Genomic DNA, 25,677 nt, shown 5'->3' with positions numbered 1-25,677 from the left:
AGCGGGGAGGGGTCGCTGTGGGCGGGGCGCCACGGCTCTCGTCCGGATTCGCGCGGGGGTTGGCCGGCTCGCGGCTTCCTCGCCACTAGCCAATCGCCGAGCAGAACTTCCTGGAGGTTTTGCTGCGCTCCGGCTTCGCTCGGGAGGTCCGTGAGAGCTCCGCGGTGGCCGGTCCCTGCAGGCCTCGCTCCGCGCCGCACCATGAAGCTCCGGAAAGCATGGCTGTTGGTCCTGCTCTTGGCGCTGACACAGTTGCTGGCTGCGGCGAGCGCTGGCGATGCGCAGGAAGGTGAGCGGGTGGGCGGGCCGGCGCTGGCTGGGAACACCTAGCGTGGGTTGCAGAGGGGCCTGACAGGGTGCTGCTTCACTCACACACACACACCCCTGCGAAATTAGTGACCCGGGCGCAGCGAACTTGCTGGAGTTTCAGTGCAGCACCCAGTCAAGGGGTTAGGGTCCTATGAATCCCTACTCGAGCCCAAGACGTGGAGGGGTTTGCAACTGACCTCTTCACACTCATTGCTGAGATCTGCCCCTCTGCCCTGGAGAGTAAAATTTCCTGGAGAATACTCCCATGGAGGGGAGGTCAGACGTTGTTTCCAAAACCGGTTTTAGAAACGGGACGTAGGCGGGAGAGCCGCTAGTAGGACCTGTAAGAGCCAGCTACTTCAAAAAGTGAGATTTGGAAATAACGCAGGCTTTGTTTTCGTCTTTCATGGAAACGGGAGCTAACCATTCCTTCTCCAAACATTTTATTCAGCACCTGTTTGCCAGTCTGTGCACTGGGTTTTGAGAGTCGAGGCTGATGATGCATGTACTGTAGTAGGAACAGGCATGTAACCCATAGACGTTATACCTCCACCTTTTCTTCGAAATCATCTAGCCGAAAACATGAGAACTTTGAAATTAGGAAGTACTAGTTAAAATCGCTGTTCCTAGAGAACAGATCTGATCGACACCTTTCCCCTTCTAACCACTAGCTTGATGCCTGCTGGGTTTATTCTAATGTAAACAAACCCCATTTTCTAAGATTAGTGTGTAGGGGGAATGTGAACTTTATACTCTTAGGTTGAGTAAGATCCGTGTGGATCATTGATTCACGGAGCCTTTGCTCAGGCAGAAAAGAGTAAAAATGTAAAGGAGCCAAGTATCTGTCCTGCCTACAAGATATCTTGGTACTTTTCTCCAAATCGGCTGAATGCTCCTTTCTTATAGAGACCCAAAACACACCAAAACAGGAAGAGGGCAGATTCTGCATTTTAAGCAAATTTTTCACTTTTTAGGTTTTTTTTTTTTTTTCTTCGAGACAGGGTTTCTCTGTAACTTTGGAGGCTGTCCTGGACTGTCTCTGTAGCCCAGGCTGGCCTTGAACTCACAGAGATCGGCCTGCCTCTGTCTCCCGAGTGCTGGGATTACAGGTGTGTGCCACTACCACCCGCCTTGCAAATTTTTCACTTTTTATGGCAGAATAGACTTGGGGCGTGGGAGGAAGCCCACGTGAAAGTTTGAGAATCCTTGGGCAGTGGTGGCCCACGCCTTTAATGCCAGCACTGGGGAGGCAGAGCCAGGTGGATGGATCTCTGTGAGTTCGAGGCCAGCCTGGTTTACAGAGTGAGATCCAGGACAGGCTCCAAAGCTACAGAGAAACCTTGTCTCGAAAAACTAAAAAAAACCAAAAACAACAACAAGGGGAGGGGTGGGCTGGAGAGATGGCTCAGAGGTTAAGAGCACTAGCTGTTCTTCCAGAGGTCCTGAGTTCAATTCCCAGCAAACATCTATAATGAGATCTAGTGTCCTCTTCTGACCTGAAAGCATGTATGTAAGCAGAACACTATACATAATAAATAAATCTGAAAAAAAAGAAAGTTTGAGAATCAGTGTGATTTGGTGGATACTTTTAGAACATAGCTAAAAACAAACAAAACACCTGGTTTTTGAGACAGTGGTCTGTTTTAGGGTGATTTTTGTTTCTTTGAGACAGGGTCTCATTATATGGATTGGAGCTCACTACTGGCCTTGAGATCTGCCTGCCTCTGCCTCCCAAGTGCTGGCAATAAAATGCTTTATGGTGTGAATTTTTGAGAGGCCTAGGTGAGTAGACTCAAAGGCTGTTTAGACTAGCCAGTCTTCTATCTTTTGGGTCACTGGTGCCGTCCCTGGGCAACAGCTTGCTCTGGGTGAACCCAGGAATCTCTGTTGTGTCTGGGCCAATGACAGTCCTCCTGGGCTAGGTCCTCAGGTTTGGTAGGGCTGGCAATGTGGTTCAGTGGTACTTCCCTTACCTGACATGTGCAAGGTGTTGGATTCGGTCCCCAGCACTACAAAGGGAGAGAGAACTCACTGGTGCTCTGTCTATACTAAGTATCATTTGTGATGATTGATCATTAGTTACCTTTCTTTTTCTGTTGTTCACTATTTACTGTTTGATGTTGGCCTAAAGATTGTTTGTCTGGCTGATAGTAGCTCCTCCTTGGCAGGGTGGAGTGTGGCCCACCGAAGAAGTAGGGGCATCTTCCGAGTCAGTAACTGCCAGTGCCTGGTCTGGTCAGGGATGCAGGGTTATTATCAGATTTGTTCAGAGGTCGTTGACAGGGACTCCATTAATTTGGTTCCATTCCCCACCTTTCAGGAGTGTCCAGCCTTACACTGTGGCTGAGTAATGTGCAGGGGGATATGGAATGTTTCATTTGCTTCATGCTGGGGAAGACTGCACCCTTTCAGAAGGCACTGGGAAGTTTTGGATATATTTTCTAGGCTAGAATGTCAGATTTTTAAAAGTGAAATCCAATCTGGGGGTGTAGCTGAATTTGTACAATGAGTCATGAGTATCATACATGAAGCCCCAAATTCAACCACTAGTACCACTTAAACTGAGCATGGTGACATATACGTGTAATCTCAGCATTCCAGAGTTGGAGACGGAAATCAGTTCAAGGCCATCTTCTGTTGCATTTGAAGTTTAAAGAGAGCCTGGGATACATGAGATTCTCTAAGGGAAAAAAAATGAAGCCTAGTGAGAAGTGAGCTTTCAGGACTGTGTTGGTTTCTGATAGACAGGATTACAAACTATTGATTGAAGATGTAATTCAGTGGTATAGCACTTACCTCAAATGTGCAAGGCCCTGAATTCCATCTATATCTTGACAAAACCAAAAGACTAATAGAGCTAGTCCTCTTCTCAAATTGCAGAGGTATCAGCCTTTCAGTTTTCCAAACTGGGGATGGGGCTGGAAAGATGGGGTGCTTTTAACCACTAAACTGTCCAGCTTCCAAAATCATCATATTTATTTACTTACTTACTTACTTGTTTATTTTTTTTAATTTGAGACAGGGTTTCTCTGTGTGACAGCTCTGACTGTCCTGGACCTCACTTTGGTAGCCCAGGCTGGCCTCAAACTCAGAGATCCACCTTCCTCTGCCTCCCAAGTGCTAGGATTAAAGGGGTGTCCCACCACCACCTGGCTATTTATTTTTTAAATTTTATGTGTTTGGGTATTTTGCCTATCTGTGCTCCAGTGTGTGCACCAATGCCTCTACAGAGGCAAGACGAGGGAGCCGGATCCCCTGGAGCTGGAGTTAAAGACAGTTGTGAGCCACCATGTAGTTGCAGGGAATTGAATCCTAGGCCTTCCCAGAAGAGTGGAAGTGCTCTTAACCACCATCTCTCCAGACCTCAGGAGAGGTCCCCTGCTCCTAGTGGTGACAAACTTACTGTGCAGTCGCGCAGTAAACAGCTACCCTTGTGTGTCAGGTGGCAATCAGGGACCCATATCTGCTCTATTCCCGCCTTTCCTGTATACATACCTGAGAGCCTGTCCCCTTGATTTTTCTCTATCCTTAACACCTGTTTTGATGGTGCCCAGGAGGAAGCAGTGGGCCAGAGAAGCACAAGCCAGCTTGGTTTCTACTCTGAAAATGGGCATTTGAGAGCTATTCCTTTTACCTCTAGCAAAGGAAGAACGTAGGCCTAAATTGAAGGAAAGGATATGCATGGCAGGATAAGGTAGTGTGGAGTCAGGAACGTGAGTAAAACGTGACTAATACAGATGAAATGGAGGTAGAGTTTTTATAACTTAACAGGTTGGTAAATTTCATTGATACTGATCAAAGCTGACCCCATAACCCCGGAGCTTCAGAGATGTGAAAGCGCAGTGTGAGTGTAACACAGGGTCTCCTTGTACCCACAATTATAGAGCCCACGTTCAGTTACTTAATACATTCCACAAGTCTCAGGGGTCCCAGGATCCTGGGAACAGGTTTCAGGCCTTGAGTGCACACACAGTCCCAGACAGTAACTAGCAGTGTTCTTGACTGAGCTTCTGAAAAAATAGTTGGCCCTTTGACATTCTGGCTTCAGGATGAAAGGAGTAGTGTGCTTGCTGCACATAGATCTGTTTACTGCCATTACACATGCCTTTCATCCCAGCACTTGGGAGGCAGGGGCAGGTTCGAGGCCAGCCTGGTCTCAGGAGCAAGCTTCTTCTGGTGTAATGCATGTTGGTTCCATAAGTCTTTAAAGTTTGTCGTATCAGAGTCTTTTCCTCTCTGAGTATTACTTGGAGCTGGGGTTTTGTTTTGCTTTGTTTTTTGGTTTTTTGTTTGATTTGGTTTGGTTTTTTCTGTGTTTTGTAGACCAGGCTGGCCTTGAACTCAGAGATCCACCTGCCTCTGCCTCCCGAGTGCTAGGGTTGAAGGTGTGAGCCACCACCACACGGCTTCGGAGCTGGTTTTCTAAGAAAAGCATAAATCTCTTGTCTTCTTCCCCTTTGGCCTTCTGAAGGATCAGACCTATGGGCTGTTTTTAAAGAATGTGAAATAAAAATGACAGAGCTTTTTCAGAAGTAGAACTTAGGTACATACCAGAGAGTGAATCCTGGGTTTCTGCATATTGGGGGGAACAGACAGGTAAAGTGTCACTGGGGAAGGTTTATTGAGGTTCTGGAAAACAGCAGGACAGTGGACTTTGAGTCCATGGCATGCTGATCCTACATCTATGTCCTGGGGCATTTGGATCACCCTACATGGAACCTAAAGTAGCCTATGGTATGCAGACATGGAACAGAATTTCTAGGGTAGATTATACAGCCCCCATGACTGGTTTTGAGAGTCTGGGCTGCTGGCAAAGTTGTAAAACAGTCGTGAGTTTCCTAACCAGCCCGGGTATTTTCTGGTCAGATGCTTCAGATACAGAAAATGCCATTGATGATGAAGAGGAGGAGGAGGAAGATGAAGAAGAGGAAGATGACTTGGAAGTTAAGGAAGAAAATGGTGTTTTGGTCTTAAACGATGCAAACTTTGACAACTTTGTGGCTGACAGAGATACAGTGCTGCTGGAGTTCTATGCACCGTGGTAAGCACCAGCATGTCAGTCCCTACAGCTGGACAGCCTCTCTGATGCGTGGTGACCTCCTCGGTCACTGGGGCCTAGTTGAAATGAAGGGTCTGACTTCAAGAGCTCCGGTTCTTTCTTGTTTATAGTACTTTATTTTATTATTGTGTTTTTAGACAGCTTTTATTATATTTTTGATTATTTTGTGTGTGTACCATGGCATGCTTGTAGATGTAAGGACAGCTTGCAGGAGTCATTTCTTTGGCCATTGTGGATCCGGGAGATTCGGATCATCAGTCTTGGTGGCAAGTGCCTTTACCTGCTGTGCCGCCCCACGGGCTCTAGAACTCCAACTCTTGATTGATGTCAGAGTATCGGGAACCAGAGGCGTGGTCCTTCCTCAGCTGGCATCGGTAGCCTTTAGGCAGCCCTCACCGCAGAGTTGTGGTCTGTTTCTGAATAGGCTGGCCAAGGCAGCCCAGGTGCAAGCTGTTGACCATGGGGTGATTTTGTTGTTTCCTTTTGGTCCCATGTGCAAAGCTTTCGGGAAGCAAATACAAATGTTTTACCCTGTGACTTAGTGCGTGGAAACTGTTACATCCCCGACTTCTCTCGTGCTGTTTTGCATTTCAGAGTCCCTTCTGTTCTTTTCTCTTCCTCCTGTGCTCTCTCTGTTTCACTTCTGAGGTGGTAAGATGTTCTCACATTAGTTTTCTAATATGTGAGGTAAAAGCATTCCATTGTTTTCTATAAAATAAACAATCCTTTTAGCAGTTCTGAGGTTATGGTCTATGCTTTTTTATTGCAAGAGTTCTTAACACTCTAGATTGAGGACCCCAGAGAGCTTTTATGTGGGTCATGTTTATCATTTGTTGTGTTAGAAATTAAAACAAGGGGGCTGGAGAGATGGCTCACTAGTTAAGAGCACTGGAACCTGGACTCAATTCCCAGCATTCACATGGAAGCTTACAACTGTCTATATGTAACTCCAGTTCCAGGGGATCTGGTACTGGAGTTACATAAATACAGGCAAATAAACATAGCACCAAAAAATCAGTGCAAATAAAACTAAATCTTAAAAGAAATTAAAACAAAACCAAAGTTTTTTATTGTATTTACTATTATAATGTGTGTGAGAGTGTAGTGTACATGTGCCCAAAAGTGTGTGTAGCAGTTAGAACTACTTTTGTGGGTCAGTTTTTGCCTATCTTGGGATCTGGGAATTTAACTCAGATCCTGGGGGCTTGCACAACAAGCTTTTTTACCCACTGAGTCATCTTGAGAACCCTGAATGAAAAAGTGATGCTTATTAGTTCATTTTTAGCAACTTTTTTTTTGTGGTTCTGGGAATTTAACTCAGGGCCTTGAACATGTTAGACAAGAGATTTACCACTGAGCTGTACTTCTAACCTAGTAGTTCATTTAAAAAAATTTTTTTTAAGATTTTATTATTTTATGTATATGGATGTTTTATCTGCATGTACATCTGCACATCAGAAGAGGGCAACAGGTCTCAGGGCTACAGTTAAAGATGGTTGTGAGCCTCCATGTGGTTGCTGGGAATTGAACTCAGGACCTCTGGAAGGGCAACCAGTGCTCTTAACCACTGAACCATCTCTCTTGCCTGGTAGTTCATTTTCAAATAACAGTAACCGTTTACGTGGTGACAGATTGCTGATGTCCTTGTAAGTCAGGAAGCATCTGGAAAATTCCCCCATGTATTCAGATTGAGTGTAAAAACTTCCTATGTGAAGAACTTAACCTCATAGACCCCATCAAGAAAGTCACTGGCCAAACATTAAGACAGATTTGCACATTAATCCAGCTTCCCCTGTCCCCTGTAAACAACAGAATACATAGGCGCTTAAATCCCTTTTATAAAATTCATATGACTTGTGTATTACCTCCTCATCATATTCTTTCAATCATGTCTGGGTTATTATCTAGCTCAACTTGTTATTTAAATAGTTACACTGCTCTGATCAGGGAATAATGATAAGAAAGTCAGAATCAGCACAGATGCTGTAGTTTGTTGCTGCACTAGAGGTCAAATGTGGGGCCTTGCAACAAGGCAAGCACTCTTGTAGGCAGACATTTCTGTCTCTCCCGACAAGTTCCCAAACCACAGAGACATAATTAATTATACATTCTCATCCAATAGTTCAGACTTGTTACTAGCTAATGTTTACATGTTAAATTAGCCCATATTTTTTATCTATGCTCTGCCGTGTGGCTTGGTACCTTTTCTCAATATAGCAATACGGTAAGTTCATCCCCTCTCTGCTTCTCCTTGTGATTCCCGAGACTCTGCCTCCTTCTTCCCAGTGTCCCCTTAGTCTGTTTCTCCCACTTAAACTTATCCTGCTTAGCTATAGGCCAATCAGCTTCTTCATTAAACCAATTACAGTGACATATATTCACACAGTGTAAAGAAATAGTCCACATTTCCCCCTTTATGTTTAAATAAAAAAGGAAGGTTTTAACTTTAACATAGTAAAATTATGTACAACAAAAACAGTTATCAACTAAGAATTGCACTTACAATGTTCAGTCCATTTGTATTTGGCATGTTTGGAGAATATACTTCATTATTTATCTTACCTTTGTGAGTTTAAGGTTTTATACCTAATTCACTTTTTTCATAACTAAGGGAAACTTAAGTCTGATTATTTAGTCTTTAACTCCATCAAAGACCCTAGAAAGATGTAATGTTAACTAATGATAGGGACATCTGGCTTCCTGGACAGTAACCCGGAGTTTTTATGTAATGTTGGGGCATCCAACTTTGGCTTATAGGCCTACTATAGCTGGTGGACATTTTTGAGAAGCAGGGAGTTTTGAAGGACTGTCCTGTTTTGTCTTGGCAAAGTTTATCAGTTGCTTTCTTTTGCATCCTGCTAGTCCAGTTTGGACAGTATAATGTCAGTAATTGAGGCAGGGTCAGTTTTCTTGCCCAAATGGGGCTAGCTTTTGTCATAAAGACGGCAAACTCCATGCAGAGGTTCTTTGGTGCCCATCATCCTTTTTTGAAGTAAATTGGTGCTGTCAAGAGCAGACGTGTCTCACTGTCATGAAAAACTGTAGGCTATTAAACATACCAAATGCCATATTCTGTAGGTCTTTAAAGTGTTTGAAGACCCTCTCTATCTATCTAAATATATCTGTATAGCCTTAAAAACATACCTAATATGACAAGTTTGATTATTACAGATGACTACTAGCCTGTATTTTTAATTATACATTACATTTTTAAATGAGACACATAAGCACAATACCCCAAACAAGAGTAGAAATATTCATATAGTATAGCAAAAAATAATTTTAAGTTTCTATATCATATCCTCCTTTCTTCCTTTAGAAAGAGATGTTTGAGCCGGTTGTGGTGGCACACGCCTTTAATCCCAGCACTCGGGAGGCAGAGGCAGGTGGATCTCTGAGTTCGAGGCCAGCCTGGTCTACAGAGTGAGATTCCGGACAGGCCCAAAACTACACAGAGAAACGTTGTCTTGAAAAACAACAACAGCAACAAAATAATAAAAAAAGAAGAGATCTTTGATTTAACTCTTTTGTTTAGCTTTTTTTTTTTTTTTTTTTTTTTTTAGCTATGACCAATAACAACTTATAACCAAACCCCCCTAACAATGACAAACATCCATAATCTATCTCTTGGGAATAATGTGGGTGTTGTTATCTAGAATGTGGGTGGTGGTATCTTTGGAGGAACCTTGAGAAAATCAGGATAATGGTTAAGTCTTGGCTGTAGTAGTTTGTGAGGCTGGATCATCTCAGCCAGCAGCCTTGAAGCTGTTCTGGATGCAGAATTCTGAGGAGACTATGACAGAGGCATTTTGAGATGCTGTTCACCTGGGCCATTTGTTTTCATTGGTGTCTGGTCCCCTTGTTCTGAAAATATATAAACTTTTAAAGGTAACATACATATCTGTATTAATGCAAGTATAGACTATGTGTTGTACATAAGTTAGCCAAAGATAATTTTGTTTTGTTTTGTTTTATGTTTGAGCAGGTAAAATATATGTTACATGTTTTTTTTTGTTTTGTTTTTGTTTTTTCAGGTTTATTCTTTATGTCTATAGCCAGGATTTTTAGGGGGTCTTCCCTGATCAAACCTGATCCATATCACCCTGGAATGAATCCACAGCCTCTCATTTCCTGTGGAAATAAAAGCATAACCTCTTCCCCAAAGCAACATACCTTTTGACTTCCATTTTGAAGTTAAGATATTTCTAAAATATATAGGTTGGTTTAATCTAGCAGCTTTCATAATCAAATGTCTCTTATTAGCAATCAAAAATTTAAAGACAACACAATAATGTACAGCATCCAGATTCTTTGTATTTTTCATCTTTTTAGTTTTTTGAGACAGGGTTTCTCTATGTAGCTTTGCGCCTTTCCTAGATCTCACTCTGTAGACCAGGCTGGCCTCGAACTCACAGAGATCCGCCTGGCTTTGCCTCCTGAGTGCTGGGATTAAAGGCGTGCGCCACCACTGCCCGGCTGTATTTCTCATCTTTACATGGCTTTTTAAAAAAAATTTACTTTACTCCTTTTTAAGGACTTAATTATTTTTAAACTATTTATTAGTCTGTGACTGTCTCTGTCCTTTCTCTTTTTTCTCCCAAGCCTATGGATATTTTTAAATCCACTGTAACCTGTTTAGAGGTTTTTTTATTCCCATCTAGATCTGTCTTTGCTGAGCATCAGTATTGTTTTTTGATCACATGAGACAAATCTTTAACTATTGTGTCAGCCGCCAGCGTTGCTCAGCTTAGCGAATGGCACCAGTGCATGATGGTTGGGGGCTGGTTCTTTCCATGCTTGGTTTCCTGAGAGCTTAGCTTTATGTTGGAGATGCTGGCGGGAGTCATGTAGTCCCAGCTCTGGAAGTTGTGTTCATACTGTTACCAAATAGCACCAAGTGTTTGGTAGCAGGGCCTCTTAAAAGAGCTGTGCCCATGTTAGCCCCTAGCCACGAGGCAGGAAGCTGTCCCTTAAAGGAACCGTGCCTCTGCTTACTGCTAGCATCGAGCCTACCCAAGGAAAGGTGGTTACCAAGAATCCAAGTTTGATTCCCTTTTTCTGTGTTTGGGGCTTTTTTTTTTTTTTTTTTTTTTTTAAAAGCTTTCTTGGGTTTTATCTATGTTGCCTGACAGTGGGGGCCATATCCTGCCAGCAAGTTTCCACACAGAGACTTAACTATTAATTATAAATGCTTGGCCAGTAGTTCAGGCTTGTTACTAGCTAGTTCTTACATTTTAAATTAACTCACATTTCTTATGTACGTTCTGACATGTAAAACTGCCGTGTGTCTGAGTGCCTTTTCTTAGTGTGTCTGTGCCCTCTTTTTTCCAGCATCCTCTTAGTCTGGCTCTCCTGCCTGACCTTACCTGCCTAACTATAGGCCAGTCAGCTTCTTTATTAACCCAATCACAGTGATATATTCACAGTGTAAAGGAATATTCCACACACTCTACCACTTAAGCTACATCCACTGTTCTTGTTTATTTTTGATTCATTCTGTGAATCTGGCTCTTGTGGACATGGAGGGCCAAGTGAAACAGTCATATAGGTTTAGAGTTGAAAGTATTTGCCCAAGGCTAGAGCTAGAATGCACAGCTCCTGTGACGTCCCTTATTTGTTATGTGTGGTATGTCTCAGCTACAAGTCTTTCCATAAAGCCTCCGTTTTTAAAAATGTCTTAATAGATTTCAATCTCCGTGGATACAGGTAATTTTTTTTCTTCTTCCATTAATTTCTTAGGTGTGGACATTGCAAGCAGTTTGCTCCAGAATATGAGAAAATTGCCAGCACTTTGAAGGACAATGATCCTCCCATTGCTGTTGCAAAGATTGATGCAACCTCAGCTTTGATGTTGGCGAGCAGATTTGATGTGAGTGGCTATCCCACCATCAAGATCCTGAAGAAGGGGCAGGCTGTTGACTATGAGGGCTCCAGGACCCAGGAAGGTGAGCGCCAGGACAGAGCTGTTGGGGAACGGTGCCTCCACATGCCCATATACACACATAGGAAAGAAAACACATGCATACTCACACAAAAATGATTGTCTTTAGCCAAGGACATGCCTCCTTTCATCCTTCAGAAACATACATTGGATGCTGCTGAATTTCTCATTCCCATTGTGGGACACTAGAAAGAATATTAAAAAGGGCCTAGACCTTTACAGCCATGAAATAAACACATGGCTAGACAGGTCCCTTCTGTGTTTTGTCTTTTTTTTTTAATGTGGAGCTGAGGATCGAACCCAGGGCCTTGCACTTGCTAGGCAAGGGCTCTACCACTGAGCTAAATCCCCAATCCCCTGTATTTTATCTTTTTGAGACGAGATCTCTTTAATTCAAGCTGTCAGTCTTGAACTTGTGGCGGCAGTCCTTCTGCCAGGCCTTTGGAACTCTAGCATTGTAAGTAGAAGCCACCGTACTAACTTCGTTTCTGCTACAGAAGTGTGGCTCTTCCACTGAGGCACAGTGTGTTTGTCTGATAATTAGGTAGTGTTTATTTGCCTCATAATGGGAAGTGTTTGATTAAAGAAAAGTCTCTGTACCCTGACCCTGAATGATTCAACTCCTTCCAAGAAAAGGTTTGGTTTAGTAAATTACTTTAGTAGTCTTCAATGATACTTTTATCCACACGCAAAAAGAAGGAAGTATGTTTGTGTGTGTATAAGAATAAGTTTTCTCGCCAGGCAGTGGTGGCACACGCCTTTAATCCCAGCACTCGGGAGGCAGAGGCAGGTGGATCTCTGAGTTCGAGGCCAGCCTGGTCTACAGAGTGAGTTCCAGGAAAAGGCGCAAAGCTACACAGAGAAACCCTGTCTTGAAAAACCAAAAAAAAAAAAAAAAAAAAAAAAAAAAAAATTTTCCTCACCTTTACACAACTGTTAGGATATCTTACTGTATTGCTGTTTTTACTTACCAAATACATCTTAGTCATAGGAGTACATAGGAATTTAAGCCCCAAACAGGTTGTAAACAATGTTTGTTTAAACATAAGTTGGGAGGCTAGGGAGGAAGCTCAGTGGATACGGTGCTTGCCATGCAGGTGTGAGGACTGGAGGTTAGGTCCCCAGAACTCAAATAAAAGCCAGCTGAGTGACGGCCACCTGAGATCGTAGTAATTGGGAGGCAGAGAAAGGGCCTCCCCTCAAGCAAAACGGTCAGCTAGGCTATCCAGAATTACTGAGCTTGGGTTCAGTAGGAAACCCTGCCTTAATGAAGTGGAAAGCAATTGAGGAAAACACGCAGCATCAACTTAAGTCTTTGGTGTGCGTGTGCACCCACCCTCATTTGAGTATACATCCATCCGTGAAAAAAAGAAAAGGAAGAAAAAGATAAACAGATCTGTACCCAGCTCCAGATCTAAGCCTGGGCACCTGTGTGGGGAGGGCTGCACCCAGCTCTAAGCCTTGGCTTCCTGGCCCATTTTGGAACCTTTATAGCTGCATGTGTCAGAGTAGATCCTCATCCCTGTGGCCATGCTCTCTGACTGAATTTTAATATGTGGGTGTGAGCGGTTCATATAGTGAACACGTGGAGGTGTGTCTCACGAAGTCCTCAGTTTGCAGATGGTTCTTTGGCGGCAGCGGTCTCCTTGGTCCTTGTGATAGCTGTGGTAAAGGCAAAGCCTACAGTTCCCAGTTGTAAGAATTGACTATGTATTGGTTCTGGGAGTCAAACCCAGAGTACCTTACACAGTAAGCAAAAATGTTGCTCTTGGGCTGTCTCCTCAGCCCTGGCCTTTACGTTTATAGTTTTGATTAATTGTTGTTTTGTTGAGCCAGGGTCTCACTATGTAGCTCTAGCTGTCCTGAAACTCACTCTGTAGACCAGTCTGGCCTCGAACTCACAGACGTCTGCTGCCTCTGCCTCCCGAGTGCTGGGGTTAAAGGCGTGCGCTGCTTGTCTAGCTGACCTGTTTATTTTAAGAATGTGTTACTTTGCACTTCAGCTATTGACTCCATTTCTGAGAAATAGGTATTTATCTTAGCTATATTTTTAGTTAGCATTTTTATTTCATTTATTTACCTGCATGGGTTATGGTTGTGAGCATACCGCGGTGTGTGTATGGAAATGGAGGACAACCTGTAGAGGTTGGTTCTTTCCTGCCATATGGGTCCTGGGGATTGATCTCAGATTTTCAGGCTTGCCTGCTGAGTCATCTCACAGCCCCCAGGCATGCATTTATAATCACTTCCCAGGAGATTCGGCTGCAGCCTGTGCAGTAGGAGCTTCTGCTCTTCTTTTGAATTTTTCTAGATTTTTTTTTTTTTTTTTTTTTTTTTTTTTTTGCCATGTTTCATGATGCCTGTAATGCTTGTGCTAGATACACATGGTTGAACACATACATAGTTTCTATATGTTGCAGGAATGTTTCAAGATTGATTAATAATTGTCTGACTTAGTCATGGCTCTTGCTGTGAAGAGACACCATGGCCAAGGCAACTCTTAGAAAAGAAAGCATTTCATTGGGGGCTCACTTGCGGTTTCAAAGGTTTAGTCCGTCATCATGGTGAGGAGCATGGTGGTATGCGGGCAAACATTGAAGCAGTCACCAAAAGGTACATCCTGATCCATAGGCAGAGCATGAGACTGGGTCTGTCTGCGTAGCCTCCCCCGTGACACTACCTCCACACCTTCTAGTCTTTCTCAAACTGTTCCACTGACCGGAGAGCGAGCCTTCAAGCATAGGGGATATTCTCCTTCAGACCACCACATTATTCCTAATGAAATCCAGCTGGAGATGAACCACTGGGAGGTTTAGTCTGGGAATGGAGGAAACCACTCACTATAGTAGATTGCATACCACCAAGAGAAGGCTGCAGTCATCAGTGACAGCAGAAATGGCATATTGGAAATGAGACCTTCTGACTCAATGGTCTTCCCAAATTCGGAGGAGACTCTGATTAAAGATCAGCTCAGCAAGTCACACATTTTCTACTGTCTTTGTGGATCCTGGCACTTTGTCCCCACTCTCTGCCAGCTTGTGGGAAGAGGTAAAGTACTGGCTAGCTTGGGTGGCAGTACATTCAGTCTCTTGTGTTTCTGTTGTTATATTTTATTTTATTGATTTATTTTTTTGAGCTGAGGGTTGAACCCAGGGCCCTGAGCTTGCTAGGCAAGCGCTCTACCACTGAGCTAAATCCCCAACCCTGTTGTTTTATTTTTTAGAAATTGTTGCCAAAGTCAGAGAAGTTTCCCAGCCCGACTGGACACCTCCACCTGAAGTCACGCTTTCATTGACTAAAGACAACTTTGACGATGTTGTGAATAATGCAGACATCATTCTGGTGGAGTTCTATGCCCCATGGTACGTTGGCAGTCGGGTTCGTGATACTAAGGTAGTGAGTGTTCAGCACCCTGCTAAGCATTGATGAAGGGTTGCAGGCCACAGCCAGCACAGATTAACACAGAGGCAGCAGTCTGGAAGTGTGATGGTTATAGAGGAAGTCATGGGGCATATGGAAGGAACTTCTCATTTTAAACTGTGTTATCGTGTGCACGCGCGCGCGCGTGTGTGTGTGTGTGTGTGTGTGTGTGTGTGTGTGTGTGTGTACACGGGTGTGCGGGTGTGTATGGGTGTGGGTGTGAGTACGGGTGCATGTGTCACAGCAGGTATGTGGCAGTAAGAGAACAAACAGCTTTGTAGAGTGAGTGGTCTCCTTCTACCTTTGTTTGGGGGGATTGAACTCGAGTTGTCCGCCTTGCATGGCGAGCACTTTTACCTCCTGAGCTGTCTTTTAAGCCTGCTTTTTGGTTTACTATATATCCCAGGCTGGCCTCCCAACTTGGAGCAGTCCTCCTGCCTCGACCTCCTGAGTTCTGGAACTCAGGCATGTGTTACCACATCTGGCTGCAAAAAGACTTTAGGGAGATGAATATAACTCTGGGAACCCCTGAACTGAAATGGTGCCTGTGACACCATTTGTCCTGGTGAATTCTTTATCCCTCAGGCAGGAGTTCTGATTTTTGAGCAGACTTGGCATTTTTCAGGATAGTGGCACAGAATATTTGTTTACACTGTAAAGATGTGTATCTGAGCCAGAAACCACTCTGTCAGTTCATTGTTGGGTATACAGGAAGATGGCTGGGGGAGGGAAGGAAACAACCTCTATCGAAGGGCAGAAAAGCCCATGGCACCCTTGGCGCCCTACTTACACTGCTCTGGAAGGGACCTGGCATTGGTGGAGGGACATGACAATATACTAGCGGATCACTTACCCCTTCTGGTTATGACTGTATTAGTTACTATGAGGAAACACCACAACATAGGCAGTGCATAGAAGAAGGGGTTTATGTGGCCTTACGGTTCCAGAGAGATAAGAGTCTATACCATGGCAGAGTGGGGAGACATGGCAGCAGGCATAGGAGGCTGAGGGCCCACATCTGGAATGAAGCAGAGAGCAACTTGAAAGTAGTGGGAGCCTTTTTAACTCTGAAAGCTCTCTTCAGCTACACAGATTCCTCCAACAAGGTCACAGCTTGTAAGCTTCCCCAAACAACAACACCAAATAGGGACCAATCATTCAGATGCCCAAGACTATGAGATATCATTCAAACCACTGCAGTGACCACCCAGGAGCTACATATAGCAGACCCTGAACCTAGCCACCTCATTAAGTACCTCTATTTATCTTTTGTTTGGTGGTATGTGTACTGTCAAAGGTCAACCCTGGGTGCCAGTCAGCTAGGCATGTGCTCTACTGCTACTCTGGCCCCTAATAACCACAATAATCTTAATTGCGAGGGCCTCTGGCTCGTGGTCCTCTGACTTGTGGTTCTCTCCTGCTCTGGTTGGTTTGCAGGCTAAGAATTTGTCACACTAATTCTCTGTGCCTTTGTTCATGTTGTTGGCTCTCTCAGTCTTCACATCCGGCTAACCTGTTGTGTTGTCTTCCCTCAGTGTTAGGACAAGGAAGCAGTAGCTGTCAGTGAAGCCATTCTTGACTTGTGTCATTGACAGTCTCCAGTTCCCAACCAAGAAAACCCTCTCCTTTCTCAGGACATTGGCTCTCTAGACTTCCATTGTTTTATCTTGTACCACTGTAGATAGATGAATCTCTCCCACTTGCCTATTCCCAAATAACCAGTGAGCCTTAATATTCATTACAGACTGTTTGGCCCATGGCTCAGACTTGTTATTAACTAGTACTTAGAACTTAAATTAACTCATTTCTAGTAATCTAGAATCTATATTGCCACGTGGCTGTAGTGTTGCTGGTCTGCTGGCATCTTGCTCCTTGGGTGGCTGGATGGAGTCTCCCTGACTCTGCCCTTCTTCTCCCTGTGTCTCTGCTTGGATTTCCCACTTGGCTTTTATCCTGCCTTGCCATAGGCCAACACAGCTTTATTTATTAACCAATGGGAGCAACATATATTCACAGCCTACGGAAAGACTGTCCCACAGCGTACCACTGTTTGTTGTGCTTCTGTCTACATATAATGGGCCTCTATCATGTGAATGCCATGACAGGAAGCTCATGTTATAAGAATTTGGCTAGCCAGGCAGTGATGGTGCACACCTTTAAACCTTTAATCCTAGCATTCAGGAGGCAGAGGCAGGTAAATCTCTTGAGTTACGAGACCAGCCTGGTTTACAGAGCAAGTTCCTGGACAGCGAAGGCTACACAGAGAAACCCTGTCTTGGGGGAAAAGCAAACAAACAAAAAACTTGGCATGTGCTGTGGGGCCGTCTTGGCACTCTCACCTAGGAGACATTCCAAGATTTGGTGGATGTAACTGAGTTGCTTAGGAACATGAGATTGGTCTCTGCACCTCATTTAGCTAGTAAGTGAATCCATGCTGAAACAAGACCCTAATGGAATTGACTTCCTTTTGGCAGGTGTGGACACTGCAAGAAACTTGCCCCTGAATATGAGAAGGCTGCCAAGGAGCTCAGCAAGCGCTCTCCCCCAATTCCCTTAGCCAAAGTTGATGCCATTGAGCAGACAGACCTGGCCAAGAGGTTTGGTGTCTCTGGCTACCCCACTTTGAAAATTTTCCGAAAAGGAAGGTCTTTTGACTACAATGGCCCACGAGAGAAATATGGTATGACTGCTACCTTCCTCATACTGTGTGGAAAGGGAACTTCCTTTATACAGCTGGGAGCTAGAGGATGAGGTCAGCAGCAAGGACCTTCCTCAGACATGTGCTCTGCTCCTAGGAATTGTTGACTACATGATTGAGCAATCTGGGCCTCCCTCAAAGGAGATTCTGAACCTGAAGCAGGTCCAGGAGTTCTTGAAGGATGGAGATGATGTAGTCATCATTGGGGTCTTTCAGGGAGACAGTGACCCAGCCTACCTGCAGTATCAGGATGCTGGTAAGTACTGACAAAACAACATGCCCTGCCACACTCACGAGGCTTTGGGGAAGTAGGCTGTTTTGCATAGTGGGTAGGCTATTTGCCTTGTTCGCATGAGGTCCTGGACTCAAACTGTAGTACCATAGTACTACTGAAAGAGTAAGTGTGGCAAACGGCTCCATGGAAGAACCAGTGTAGTGCCTTTGGGATAAGCTTTCCAGCCTTGTCTAGGGCTGTAGGTCAAGTCCCTATGGCTGTCCTAGTTGGTGGGTTGCATAATCACATGCTAAATGCATAAAGACCAGCTACACCATTTCCCCTTTCCCCCATTCCACACAATCACATTAATTTAACTTGTTTGCCTTGCTCCTCTCCTGAGTATCTCTGCAAGAAAGAACAGCTCTGACCTTGGAGCAACACCTCTGAACTGGGTTCAGGTCCTGGCTCTTGCTAGTTATTAAAACTGTGGCCACAGACTCACTCCATCAGCCCAGGGTTTGAGTTTTTAGGATCCTCCTTACCACCTTTCCCTCAGCTCTCCTTTGACACACACAAAGCTTAGTCTACATCATTGCTAAGTACACTGTCAGCATACCACCTGCCACCTCATGCTGACTTCTCTGAGGTACAACAGTTGTGCATCCTTCCAATGCAGGCTGACAAGACCTCTCTGTGACAAGCCCTGGCTATCCCGGAACTTGTTATGTAGACCAGGCTGGCCTCAAACTCAACAGAGATCCGCCTGCCTCTGCCTCCCAGGTGCTGGGATTAAAGGCGGCGCCACTACGCCCAGCTCTGGTGGTTCGTCAGAACTTCAGAGAGGAGCACAGTTTAATTCATGGTTTTTTTTTTTTTTTTTTTTTTTTTTTGGTCTTAATTGGTTAGTTAACTGTCATCTATCTGTTCATAACTAATCAGGAAGAAACTTACCTAGGGGAAAGTCCAGCCTATCCAGGGCTTTGGCCGAACATAGAATCCCTAAGCTCAGGATAACCACTTGAGACCTCAGTGTCAGGTCATCGGAGTATGAGGTACTTGAATGTCCTCTCTGAGGTACTGCCATCCTGAGTGCCAGTTTGCTGCTTGTTGTTGACGGAGGTGATATTGACTCTTACAAATAGCTCTAAATTCCTGTGAACATGATCTTTGTATTTCTGAAAAATTGTAAGATGGGAGACTTAGATATTACATCTGTGCTGAGTTTTAAAAACAGGTTCCTTTGTGTGCATTAGCTCTGGATATTGTCCATTCAGAATTTACAGTGGTAGTCATACCCTTCAGGCCCTTGCTTGGCCAATGAGGCTCATAAACCTGATCTTTAACAATGTAATGTATTCTGTTAATTTGTCAGCTAACAACCTGAGAGAAGATTACAAATTTCACCACACTTTCAGCACTGAAATAGCTAAGTTCTTGAAAGTGTCCATGGGGAAGTTGGTATTGATGCAGCCTGAGAAATTCCAGTCCAAGTATGAGCCCAGGAGCAATGTGATGGATGTTCAGGTGAGTGAGGGCTCTTCAGGGATATGAAGCATCCTATGCTATGCTAGCCCCTGGGTACTCTATATGCACAAACATCTGGACTTTGAAATGTGGAGTGTTTTCTTTGCCCACAGGGTGTGGCATGCCTGCCTTAGTTACTGTTTCATAGCTGTGAAGAGACACCATGACCAAGGCAACTCTTTTTGTTGTCTTTTTTGTTTGTTTGTTTGGTTTTTTTTTTTTTTTTTTTTTTTTTTTTGAGACAGGGTTTCTCTGTTTCTCTATGTAGCTTTGCGCCTTTCCTGGAACTCACTTGGTAACCCAGGCTGGCCTCGAACTCACAGAGAGACTGGGCCTGGCATGGACTTTTGAAATCTCAAAGCCCACCTCCAGTGACACACTTCATCCAGCAAGGCCACACCTCCCTATCAGGTAGTGCCACTCCCTGACTACCAAGCAGTCAGTCCTGTGGGGGCCTTGCTTCCTCAAACACCAGAAAGACCACAGTGTCCCGTGTATTTGGCCCTCGCTCCTCCCTTCCGTTCCTCCCATGGTCTGCATACAGTTGGTTCCTCTGCCAGGCAAGGTTTAGGACCCTTTTCTTCCCTGGACTCAGAGTGCTTCCTCCACTCATCTTTAGTCTGAGACCGGGATCCTGAATGGGGCTGTGGACTGATATGGTCAGACACAGCCCTCAGATGAGTGTGTTCCCAAGAGGGGGTCTGGATCGTTGAGTTTTTTTATTTTTTTTTTTTTGAGGCAAAATTGTTCACTTTTTTTGGGGGGGGGGGTTGTTGAGATAGGGTTTCTCTGTGTAGCTCTGGAGCCTGGCCTGGAACTCACTCTGTAGCCCAGGCTGGCCTCGAACTCACTGAGATCCATCAGCCTTTACCTCCCGAGTGCCAGGCCTAAAGGCATGTATGTGCCACTGCTCCTGGCAGTTCAGTATGTTCTTAAAGGGATCGTTATACCCCAGAAAGGTTACAGGGCTAAGGTTCCTGTCATCTTGTCCACAGCCCATCATTGCTGCTCTACTCTTGAATTTGCTCCCTAGGTGAACCTTGTCTCAGGGATGGAGATGTGGTTAAAGACAGTGTGGTCCTTTGCCTCCAGGGCATCTTTGCTTGCTTTTGTAGCACATCCAACACACCCACTGAGGTCAGAACGGACCCCATTGGCACCTGTGTTCTTTGCCCTGCTGCTTCACCCCATGTGCCTTCTGGTCCCTGACTTCCCCATCTACACGGGAACTCTGGGCTCCCTGTGTTTTCTCTGTGTTGTATGACAAGTGTTGAGGCTTGGGCCAGCAGGTTAATAAATAAGCTTGTATAAGTTTCTTCAGCTATAAAGGGTAGGTGACTGTCCTTCCCTTGGTACTTGTGAGGTGGTATCTGTAAAGGGCTTGACCTGAGTCCTGAGTGTGAACCCTAGGGACCTCCAGTCTCCAAGACAACTATCCAAAGAGTTCTGTGTCCCATAAAAACTGCCACTCCGACACGTCAGAGATGCCGTGCAAACCTGTTGGACTCACTTGACATTGAAACATCTCACCTGAAGAGCCTTGTGGGCCGGTGTTAAAGCGGTACGCTACATTATTGAGCGAAGTTAAGTAGAGCCTCCTGTTTATGACTGTGCCGAACCCTCAGAACAGTCTCCAGAGAAGAGGTTGCCTTGCTGGCTGAGCGGCTCACCCACTGTGTCAGGCTCTCAGTTCTAATTTGAGGCTCCACTGCTCTCTAGTACAACCTGAAGATTAAAGGGTGGTTACTGGACTTCAGGGCTCGCATGGAGCCTGGTTGACTGAATATGGAAAGACCTGCACAGGTCAGTCTGTGTGTACTTCTTAAGACTCTTAAGTGCTTTTGAGTGCAAATCAAAAGGGGTCAGTTATTGTTGACTGTGGGGAGGGAGTTACTACAGTGTGGTTGGATTGGGGCGAGTGAGCAACTTCCCTGGCCCTCCTGTTCGGAACCCTTGAGAACATTTGCGGTTGACAGGGTCTCTGAAGGCACATTAGCTAAAGCTCCTCTTTTGTTGGGCTTTCTCTCACCTGTGCCCTCTTTGAAACAGGGCTCCACAGAAGTATCAGCCATCAAGGACTATGTGGTGAAACACGCCTTGCCCCTGGTAGGCCATCGAAAAACCTCTAATGATGGCAAGCGGTACGCCAAGCGCCCCCTTGTGGTTGTGTACTACAGTGTGGACTTCAGCTTCGATTACAGAGCTGGTGAGACCCTACCAAGGCCTTTCCGGGGTGGGGGCTGCCACTTTTAGAGATCTTACCCTAGAGCCCTCAAATTAGTGGTGTGAACATATTTTACTTATAGCATAGGATTTTCAGTTGAGCCTTATAGTACCTCTTTTCCTTCCTGTAACAGCAAAAGGGGAGTCAAGAGTCAAACCTGGGGCTAGAGAGATGGCTCAGCAAATAAAAACATGCAATGCCAAGCCTGAGGACCTGAGTTCAAGCCTCAGGACCCAGTGGTGGACAGAAAACCAATTCCTACAAGTTGTTCCACACACAAACTCTTACTTCATGTGCATATTCATGCACATGCCCACAAAATAAACAAACAAACAAATAAATAAAAGTTAAACAACAAGAAAGAAAATAGAATTAAAAAAAAAAAAAAAGAGTCAAGCCTAGTACCTTCTTAGAGATGATGTTACAGATCTGGTGCTGAACAAGCTTCTGGCTCCAGGCAGTGCTGTGTCTCCAGTGCACAGCTCTGCTGGGACTTAGGTCCCCTGCTCACACGGTGTGGCTCGACCCGGAGTGCTTTTCTGTCCTGTGGAGGTATATGTGGGGCCTGTGCCTTGTCAGAGAACATCAGTGGCAGAATCCCAAATCTCACAGCCCAGGGCAGGACTGTTCCTTTGCTCAGCCACTTGCTTTGTCCATTTCAGCTACTCAGTTTTGGCGTAACAAAGTCCTGGAGGTGGCCAAGGATTTCCCTGAGTACACCTTTGCCATTGCTGACGAGGAAGACTATGCCACAGAGGTGAAGGACCTGGGACTCAGTGAGAGTGGAGAGGACGTCAATGCGGCCATCCTAGATGAGAGTGGGAAGAAGTTTGTAATGGAGCCAGAAGAGTTTGATTCAGACACTCTCCGGGAGTTTGTCACAGCTTTTAAAAAAGGTGAGTTGGGCCCAAGGTCTCCCTTTGGGAAGAACACAGACCTGCCAGATCAAAGGACTATCCGGCATCCTGCAATGTGCAAGGGGGTGTGGATATGTGTCGGTAGATGCTTGCTGTAGAAGTGGGAGGGGCGCTGTTCAAATCCTCCACTCATGTGAAAGGTGTGTGTGGCCACACATGCCTGTCACCCCAGCACTGGATGACAAAGATAGGTAAATCCCTGTAGCTTCCATGCCAGCAAAGGACTCTGCCCCACCTCCTCTCCCCTCCACAAAAAACAATAAAGAATAGGGTGGCAAATGATAGAGGAAAACACCTGATGTCCTCTCAAAAGACCCCATAGGTTCTCTGCCATTTCCTCCCCTCCCTATTCCTAAGTCCAAAGCAACTCATTCTTTGACTTCATTACCTGGAGAAAGGCTGGGTGTGCCCCCTCCCCCCAAACTGAGGTATCAAGGCAACTTAAATGTTACTTTGGAACATTTAGGAGGTTTAGTTTTGTTTTTCCATTTTGGCAAGCCTTCTAATATTTACTTTGAAAGCAAAAGCCAGGTGAAAGTTTATTCGGTAGCATCAGCCTTAAGAAACTGGTTGGCAGGGATTCCAGGGGGCATCTCCAGATGCATCCGTCCTAGACAGACTGGGTGACTTCAGAACTTGACTTGCTGTCTCTCTGAACACCCCTATCCCCCGTACCGCTTGTGCTCATGAATCTGATTCTAATTTTTCCTCTCCTATACTGCAGGGTTGGGAGCCCAGAGACAGAATCTCTGTTCTTTGTTTTGTTTTTGCTTAATTTTTGAGCTGAGGATCGAACCCAGGGCCTTGTGCTTGCTGGGCAAGCGTTCTACTGAGCTAAATCCCCAACCCTGTTTTTGGTTTTTGAGACAGGGTGTCTCATCATATCTCAGGCTAGCCTCAAACTTGTGATCCTCCTGCCTCAGCCTCTCAAATGCTGGTGTTACAGTTCTGTCACTGTGCCTTGTGTTTCCCTTTTCCTTTGTTTTTGGTTTGATTGGTTGGTTTTGTTTTCGTTTGTTTGTTTTTTGAGACGGGGTTTCTCTTTGTAATAGCCCTGGCTGTCTTAGAACTCACTGTGTAGACCAGGCTGGCTTTGAACTCAGATCTGTCTGCCTCTGCTTCCTGAGTGCTGGGACTAAAGGTGTGCATCATCACCACCCAGCTTGGTTTTGTTTTTGTTTTTAGGAAAGCTAGTATATCTTGAAAACTTTTCAAAGCTCTTGGAAACAGGCTTTTAATCATGAGGAACCCTTGGTGTGAAATTCTAAGCACACCATCTTTATTGATCTTGGCTGACCAAAGCACCTGGCTCTCTGTGCTGGTCGTGTGGTGTCATACCACAACCCTGGCCCATTTTGGACGCTCAGTTTTGCCATGTCAAAGTCGATCTTGCCCCCACAGGGCTTTCGTCTCTTGGTCCTAGGGCTGTCGATCACTCTCCTGCACTGGGTGTTCTCTCTGCTAGACTGGACTTTCCAGGGCCTGGGAGAGCACAAGATGCTTTACCACGCATTGCCCATTGGTGGGGCTAAGAACCAATCGGTGCCTGGTTCAGATAGAGTACCAGAATCTGTGGCCTTGAAGCGTTCACACTTCCTCTGTCTGTCGTTGGCAGGAAAACTGAAGCCAGTCATCAAGTCGCAGCCAGTCCCCAAGAACAACAAGGGACCGGTGAAGGTGGTGGTGGGGAAGACATTTGATGCCATTGTGATGGACCCCAGAAAGGACGTCCTCATTGAATTCTATGCGCCCTGGTGTGGGCACTGCAAGCAGTTGGAGCCCATCTACACTAACCTAGGCAAGAAATACAAGGGCCAGAAGGACTTGGTCATCGCCAAGATGGACGCTACTGCCAATGACATCACCAATGACCGATACAAGGTGGAGGGCTTCCCTACCATCTATTTTGCCCCCAGTGGGGACAAACAGAACCCGATTAAATTTGAGGGTGGAGACAGAGATCTGGAGCATCTGAGCAAGTTTATAGATGAACATGCCACAAAGAAGAGCAGGAGCAAAGAAGAGCTCTAAAGGCCTGCTGGTCTGCATAAGGTGGAGGGACCAGACACTGTAGTGGACCGCATTGGCCACCAAGCCAGTGAGCCAGCACTGAAATGGCAGTATCCTGACTTCCTTTTTAATGCTTTGTTACGCCACTTCATGCTCTGAGTACTGAGTAGCCATGAATGACTTGATAGCTTAGACCACAATTTTTGGAGGATACATCTATTTTTATCATTTGGGATCTGATTGGTTTGGTTTGGTTTTGTTTGGTTTATAACCTTTCCTCAAACAAGTTTTGGATCTTCTGTGTAAGAGTTTTTTTTTTAATTTAAAGTTTAAAAAGTCTTTGCCAAATCATGTTGTTTGCCTTTTTCTTGTTCAAACAACTTTTAGCTTAAAAATAGGTAACCATTGGTATGTTTGTTTTTTATTTCTTCCTGTTAATGATACCAAGTGAGGACTCCCCCGACACTTATTCAGGATGGCATTTCAGCCTGACCTCAGCCGTGTCCCTGTGCGGGCTGAAGCAGCATCCCATGGTGGATGGACCTGCTGGGTGGTGGGTAGTGACAGTGTGGGCACTACTGGTTTCTCATACCAGTCCCACTGTTAAAATAAAATGCTCTCGGGCTCAGACTCAGCAACCTTGAGTTGGCAGAAAAGTTATAGTAGGCTGCTGATAATGGAGAAAATATACTGATCACCTCAGTAGCTGTGCTAGAAAAGTGGGCATGGGGGTGCACACCTTGAATCCCAGACTCACGCAGAGGCAGGCGGATCTCTGAGTTCAAGGCCAGCCTGATCTACAGATCAAGTTCTAGGACAGCCAGGGCTACAAAAACAAACAAAACAAAACAAAAAACCCCAACACTTAGGAAATAGTACCCCTTCTTAGGATGATTAGGGTGGGATGTAAGTGAGAGGGGCCAGGCCTGGGCCTGGTAGGCATGCTCTTTAACCTGAAGAAGGTGTCTTCTGTCTGACGTGATAATCCCTGGGGAGGTTCATCCAGGATGCCAGAGAGGTCTTCATCCTTGGTTGAAGTAGGTGTGCAATGGCAGGTTCTGTCCTGATAGGGACGAACGGAGGATGAGTGAGTGAGTTCGAGCTGCTGGTGGGGCTGGGAGGAGGAAGGTGTGGGCAAGCACTGATTGAGAGGGTCTGTAGAGACATCGTTCTGGGTGATCTAAGTGAGTGAGTTAGTCATCTAAGTCCTTTCTCTCCCCACCTCTACCTCTTCCCTCCTTAAGCACTCACCTGCTCTTTTGACAGAGACAAAGTGGCAGCTCTGTGCAGTGACTGGCTTGGCCGGAGGTCTTGTGGAAAAATGGATTTTCCGTATTATCTGCAGTAACTTCGAGTCT

General features: G+C 45.2%; 1 protein-coding gene across 1 annotated transcript; it reads left to right on the top strand.

Moving 5' to 3' along the window:
• Pdia4 (protein disulfide isomerase family A member 4) lies at positions 1–24,670 on the top strand. The gene is made up of 10 exons (XM_036182770.1): positions 1–289; positions 5,176–5,350; positions 11,108–11,313; positions 14,533–14,671; positions 17,204–17,409; positions 17,525–17,683; positions 19,017–19,168; positions 21,218–21,374; positions 22,055–22,288; positions 23,925–24,670. Exons 1-10 carry the CDS (start codon positions 202–204, stop codon positions 24,338–24,340), a joined length of 1,932 nt encoding a protein of 643 aa, XP_036038663.1. The 5' UTR covers positions 1–201; the 3' UTR covers positions 24,341–24,670.
• The last annotated feature ends 1,007 nt before the right edge of the window (positions 24,671–25,677 follow it).

The sequence above is a fragment of the Onychomys torridus genome, chromosome 3 (assembly GCF_903995425.1).
Source record: "Onychomys torridus chromosome 3, mOncTor1.1, whole genome shotgun sequence".
NCBI classification, from domain to species: domain Eukaryota; kingdom Metazoa; phylum Chordata; class Mammalia; order Rodentia; family Cricetidae; genus Onychomys; species Onychomys torridus.
This window is presented reverse-complemented; position numbering and strand designations above follow the sequence as displayed.

Bases quoted from the DNA above. Each gene is read 5' to 3' on its own strand.
- Pdia4 (XM_036182770.1), top strand. From the start codon at position 202: ATGAAGCTCCGGAAAGCATGGCTGTTGGTCCTGCTCTTGGCGCTGACA. The intron at 14,672-17,203 runs GTACGTTGGCAG...TCCTTTTGGCAG, and splicing joins GTGGAGTTCTATGCCCCATG to GTGTGGACACTGCAAGAAAC. The intron at 21,375-22,054 runs GTGAGACCCTAC...TGTCCATTTCAG, and splicing joins CAGCTTCGATTACAGAGCTG to CTACTCAGTTTTGGCGTAAC.